We start from the raw sequence: 6,619 nt of genomic DNA, 5'->3' as shown, positions 1-6,619 counted from the left end.
GAGCCAGATGGCCATTCCTCCTTCTGCAGGGAACCTAGAAAATGTAGCTCTGTGAACATGGGCTAGGGCTCTCAAGACACTTAATGTTTTACAAAAGTAGTTTCCAGGATTTTTCAGAGGTTAAAACTTCTGAAAGGGTAGCTAAGGTACAGCTATTAAATTAATTGGTCTAGAACAGTACACACACATAATGGAACTATCAGCCATGCTTCCAAGCTAGTCAACTGGAATGAGAACAGGTGAGCTGTTCTTGCAAGCTGTTCTCACCTCTGTACAGTCCGTACTGGAAAACAGATCGTGGTGACCTGGCCTTTCTAAGTACAACTTTTGAAGGGTGAGTGGTGCTCACAGCCACCCTCGCTGTCAATGAACGGCCAGGCCCATCTTATGGCACCAGGTTGCCCTCACCATGTTCCAAAAGTGATGGGCTCATGGTTCTCTACCGGCAGGCAACTACATTGTTGAGAAGAAGCCTCAATCCACAACTCCACCTTGGCCAGCAAGGGTGCAAACAAAGCCATTTCCTAGTAGGAAAAGAATTCTGGAGCCAACAAAAAACCCCACCCAGAAACCTCCCACTAGAGTGCCGTATGTGCGACCAGAAGTGAAGAAACCCAAAAGTACTGCTGCCAGCACTACATGGGCGCGCCCTCCAAGCAGAAGGCCAAGGACTACCCTGCCTGTAGCACAGCAATGGGACAAAGCTTCTCAGATGGAGGGAGTTGTGAAAAGCGGCCTAGAGTCGCAGAGCTGCAGCAGTGAGACGTGCAACCTGAGAGGAGACTGCACTGTGGAGGACAATAAAGTGAAATGCCAGTGTATTTTGGGGTATGGCGGAGACTACTGTGAGGAGGAGACCAAGTCTACTCCGGGTTCCACCATTCTTGGCATCTTCTCTGTCTTGCTAATTGTGATGGCAGGAGCAGGGATCCTTCTCTACCTTCGGAAGCAGAGAGCACGCCAAAGGTAAGGCTGTTGGCACACGCTCCAGCCTGCTAGCTAGCTGCATCTTTGGTGGAGAAAGCTTGTAAAATGGGCACCTGGAGAGGGATCTCAAGCTGTTCTTTGGAAGTTTATGGAGCCAAGAAGGACTCTTCAGTTGCTAACTTGCAACAGATAAAAAATTGTTTTTCTAGACTTGCCTGTTCAAAGGAGTAGGTGGGATTGTTCCTTAACCAGATGTAACTTCCCTATGAGATTCTTCACATCTGCTGTGGATTCCCTTCTTAGTAATATTCAAACGGTCCTAGTATACTTTGTTAGCTGTGGAGGGACTGCTTATGCAGCTGTGAAAGGGAGGTTAAAAATAAACTTGGAGGTAGGTTAGTCAGTTGGCTGTAGGTTACCCTGGGGGCAAGTATTTAAGTCTCTGCTCTGCTGAAGGCCCAAATGCTCTCCTAATTGAGAATCCAGGTCTCAAGGAACATTTTACCTGCCACAAACATGCTAATCCTAACAGCAGCAGCAAAAATGTGCTTGCAGAGACAATCCACTTCGTACAACATTGGCATTGCAAACTTGTGACAGTGGTAACCCTGCATGCTGAGCAATTGAAAAAATGAACGTCATCAGTTTGCCACCAAAATTAGCACTCCACAGTGATAAAGGGGTTACTTTAAGCTCGCTGGGAAGCTAGATTTGGCCCTCTTAATGCTCCATAGCTCTGATGGAGCACCATTTTGTTTGTTAATTTGTTTTCTGATGGTAAGGCAAGGAACAGTATGCTGCCTGCCCTTAACATACACTGCAGGAAAGCAAAAGCCAGGGCTGCTTATGCGGTGCTGCTACAGCTTAGGACGAGGGCTTCAGGCTGGTGTTGGAACTGTGGTCAATGCCTGTGTCCTTTTCCTTCCTCACAGAGCATCAAGTACAGGGTCATCTAAAACACTGACCACCTACCATAAGGACAGTGAACCAAGGGGAGACAATTTTGTAGAAGATGAAACTTGTATCAATGCAGCGTATGATCCAGGACAGGTGAGCACATCCAATAGCAGATTCCTCCTCTAAGCTTTGTGCATGCACCTGGACACCTTTCTGTGTTCTTGGGACAAGGGCTGTTTCTCCCCAGCACCATCCTAAATGCTGGCTGCGTGTCCTGAAATGCAAGGCTTCAGAGGTCTAAATCTTGACTTTGCTGCTCCACAGGAACTGTCAACTCCTCTGACAACAAGCTCGAGCACAGAGTTGTAAAGCAAGACAATAAATTCTGTACCGCAAACCTCCCAGTGTCTCGTCCCAGTGCAATGCTTGGATTGCGAGGCCCCTCCCACCGACATGCACCGCCTGTCCTCACCCACATGACCATCGGGGGTGGAGAACACCTCCGTAAGCAAACAAGCCATTGCAAAACGGAGGGAGGTTCAAACCGCTGGAGCACAGAGAGCAACTGCAGGAGGATTGCAGGTCTGTGAGTATGTCCTGTGGGGCACATGTGAGCCAGACGTGACAATCCTCAGGCTACATCGGCTGCTAGTATTCTGGGACCCCACTCTTCCCACACCATGCATAAAAATCACATGACCAGTCATGCTGCATTGGAAGAGTCCAGGCCCTGTGGCAAGGGTGTGCCATTCTGCTCTGAGGGTAGTCATGCTCGACCCCCATTTTAGTGCGACGTCCTGTCAAGATGCAGCCAAGGGGCCGATTTGGTGCTGCGGGACCTTAGAGCATGCCAGTGAGGCCAAGCCACCTGGTTCCTACGTGCAAAAGGGCTAGTTTCCCCCTTATGCCACCCTTGACTCCCTGTGCTACAACTATGCCCTGCAGCATTTGGCCTTTGAGGTCCATATTAGGCCTGTCACACGATTATAGCTCTTCATGTTGATGGAAGAGTTAAATACACTTAAATCTCCCCTGCAATCAAATTAATGGGACTTCCAAGTGTATAATGTCTGGATTGTGCCCTTTCACTGATTTGGGGCTTCAAAGGTAAAACTTACGTTGCCTTTGCTGGGTGAAAGCATGCTAGCCTAAAGGAGGCTGGAGACCAGCCACACATGATTGTTGGGACTTTACTGCTAAGCTCCCTCAAGGGGCAATGGCTCTCTTTAAAATGCTTTGCAACACAGCAGGGCACCAACACTTCCTTGTAGGTGTGCTATTATACAATGCAAGTCTCGTATAAACCGGTCCAATATCAACACTTCACATGATAGCATGGTATCCATGGAGAAAGGGGTACAACTGGCACTCTTCTTATGGGGCCTGCTCCTCCTTCAGTAATACTGGAGTCCAGCAGTTCCTGTACCACTTTGAAATGGCGAGTTTGTTGTGTGTACGGTGCATTTCTACTAAACAGAAAAAAATATTCCCAGAACTGCCTGAATTGCTAAAATCACAACGCAAAGGGGGAAACTATGATGCAGGCAACATGTTTTCTCTTCCCTATTTTGAGCTGTTGCTAGAGACAGGAAGTACCCCTGATAGCTTAGTGCAACCTTCCTCAAAGTGATGCCCTTCAGACACAACCTCCATCATCAGCCTTAGGCCAACATGGTTTTTGTGGCTCATGTGCTGCCTTCTCACTGCAGGGGGAACATTAGTGAAGATTTGCCCTTTAATTGACTTCTTCTTTATTCAAAAGAGAGAACATGAAATGCAAACAGTAATTAAAACACCCTACCCTAAGGAGGATAAACTGACTAAAGGGCAATTCATTCCTAATCTCTGAGATTAGCAATGTGTGAAGAATCTGGCTTGGAAGGAGAGAATCTGTGGAATTTGCTCTCCTCACCTGGGCTCCCTGGATTCCAGCCTGCTTTCTCTCTGCCCTAAGTCCACCCTGCATGGAGCATGTGCCTGGGCGTCCAGCAAGGAGGAAGTCCAATTCTTGCATATTATAGCATATTAGCTCAGAGTTCTGCTTCAGGCTTTGGTGTGTTAGATGGGCTTTATACCTGTTTGCTGCAGGCAGTGGTGGGGCCTGTGCAGACATACCTAGCACTGCCCATAGGTAACACACACAGTGCTTGGCACATTGGATTGAAGACTTAGTGGAAGAACAATCCACTAGTATGCATGAGCATTTGCAGCTTTGAGCTCAGCTTGGCTCACTTCCTGGGTCAGAGCCAAGCACAGGAACCCAGATTCCAGGTGGATCTTCACATCTCTACCCAAGATACACTAGACAGAAAGCAATTAAATGGACAGAACTGTAAAGAGTGAGCCTAACCCTGGAAGAGACGTCTGCTGACCACACCTGACTTGTGCGTAATACTGCAGAAGAATCTCGTCCATGCAGATATAATGTTGCTGAATCTTTCAGATCCATTTGGAAGTGTCAAACAAAACAGCAAATCCTTTACAACACACACAGGAGGAGAGAAGCCACATGTGGTGGCCGCATCTCAATGAGCTTTTGATCCACCCCTGCACGATGAAGAGGAACGGGGCCATGAGGTCCTCCGTGCACTCGGAAGCCCTGCATGACTGGAGTCATACACACCTTCAGAGTAATACAGAGAGGCTCCCCATCCATGCCTACTGCGTTCAATGACATAGGCCCAGGATGAAACTGATCGGGGGGGGGGGGCATTGGAGCTGGGCCAGCACATGTGCCCCCACACTGACTCTCAGCCCAACCTGTCTCACAGGGTGGTTATAGTGAGGATAAAACGGAGCTGTGCTCTTCCTCACAGGAGAAGAAAAGGCAGGATATCAATGCAATGTAGCATCTTATAGGGGGGTTCTAGCAATATGTTAAAAGCTGTGTGGAACCTCCGTTTCAGCTGCTGGTTGCAGATAAGCAATGACTTCACAGTGTGAAAACCTCTTCAGTGCAGAAGCAATTCTTGGTATTTGGCACTGCCACCCTGTGCAGGAATTCTTAGCATTCTCATTGGGTGGCATAAAAATGAAATAAATGGGACTTATGCCCAGAGAAGTGTGTGGAGCCCAGCCTGCATTTATTTAATAAATTTGCCCTTTAAATCTATATTACAATCTCTGTATTTTGGTACCTGTTACAAGTAGATACAACAGTTCACTTGGATATACTCTGAGCCCCTGCACCTCTTCCCTGCAAGCCTGGTTTAGAGGATGGCTCACATTTCCTCTTTCTCCTATACGTGATAGTAATTTAAAATGTAGCTGAAGTAGCCTAACACTTCATGGAAGAAACATATGAAGCACCCAGGTCACGCATTCTAGTGATGCACGCTGCCGCAACCATTGCGTGGCTTTGCAGAGAGGTAGGAAAAGACGCTGGGAGTCGAAGGTGATTTGTAGATGGACAGGAACATCGTAGTCCTTGCAGAGCTCTTCCTGCTCATTTCTTCGGTCCTGCTTGGGAACAGCAGCCAGAGGCTATAAATCTGAGTCGCAGGGCAGCCTGCTCCTGTTGATGCTCCACTCATCCTCCAGAACGTCCAAGGAATTGCTGTAGGACCTGGGTACAGGGTTCTGGCCGTGCATGTAGAGTTCTCGGCTGTCAATAGAGGGAGCGAAGGCTGCAGCGGTTGCCGGGCCCGGGTGATGCCTGGGCGGATCTGTGGCAGCTTTCCTGCGTCTGTTTTTATTGCAGTACCGAGCAAAGCTAAATGTGAGAGAGATGCCCCCAATAATTTCCAGGCAGCTGCCTAGGTAGCCTAGTACGAGGCAGTAACTCACCTGCAGGGTACTGTCGGCGGGGAAAGGAAGATTATAGAGTTCGTAGTTGTACCAGGAGACCGCAATGAGGCTCAGTATGCCGGAAACAAAGAGCAGCAGGCCACCAAGTCCTGCCAGTAGGTCATTGGGGATGTCCTGCCAGCAGCGCACCCCCAGCGAGGACACCACGAGCCCGATAAGGGTGACTGCCAACGAGGAAGGCATGAGCACTTTGGCTGCCTTGACAGGCAGCTGGAGAAAGTATCCGAGAGTGTTTTGGATGTTGCATTTGTCCGTGCTGGTGCTTTGGAACTTGTTGCAGATGTCCCAGATGCCCTGGTGTTGAACCAGGTCAAATGGCTGGTGAGGGATGTTGCTTAAGGTCCTCCAGCTGGGAGCCAGGGTGCTGGTCAGGTTGAGGACGAGGCCGCAGGGGCCAAGCACAATTCCCACAATCATAACTGTTGGGGTCCTCATGCTGCTGGGCCAGGCTATGTAGACACACGAGGAAAAGCGGCTCTCACCATCTGGCCTTGAACTCTTTCTGCCTTGATCTATCCACTAGGGTAGATCCACTGCCTTGATCTATCCACTAGAACTGGAGAAAATCCCTCCCTTCTGGGGTTTTATTAAGAAGATACTGCTCTTGTGGGGTCAGAGACAAGCATGTTCTGCATAAGTCACATCCCCTGAGGGTGCACTAAGCTGTGGAACAAAGGGGAAAGTAAGCAAAGGTAGAGAAGCTGTATTTTGGGAAGCCCATCCTCTTCATCTTGGTTAAGGAACTGGCAAAATTTCCAAGAAGCCCAGGAATATCTAGGAAGACAGCCTGAGAAGCTGCACACACTAACAGAGACTCATGGGTGTTAAAAGAGGCAGGAGAAGTCCTAATGAACATTTTCTTCCTCTTCTCTCATATTTAAAGCCCATTTCATTCTTGAGGTCTAATGTAAGCCTGAAAGAGCTTCTACTTCAAGCCTTCTAATTCCTGCTCGTCTTTCCGGACACTAAGGGAACACACTTTCATTCC

General features: G+C 48.5%; 1 protein-coding gene across 1 annotated transcript; it reads right to left on the bottom strand.

Moving 5' to 3' along the window:
• Positions 1-5,307: 5,307 nt before the first annotated feature.
• CLDN23 (claudin 23) lies at positions 5,308-6,066 on the bottom strand. The gene has a single exon (XM_044418859.1). The coding sequence runs from the start codon at positions 6,064-6,066 to the stop codon at positions 5,308-5,310; it is 759 nt and encodes a 252-aa protein (XP_044274794.1).
• Positions 6,067-6,619: the final 553 nt, after the last annotated feature.

The sequence above is a fragment of the Varanus komodoensis genome, unplaced genomic scaffold, assembly GCF_004798865.1.
Source record: "Varanus komodoensis strain SLA01 unplaced genomic scaffold, ASM479886v1 scaffold94, whole genome shotgun sequence".
Classification (NCBI taxonomy): domain Eukaryota; kingdom Metazoa; phylum Chordata; class Lepidosauria; order Squamata; family Varanidae; genus Varanus; species Varanus komodoensis.
This window is presented reverse-complemented; position numbering and strand designations above follow the sequence as displayed.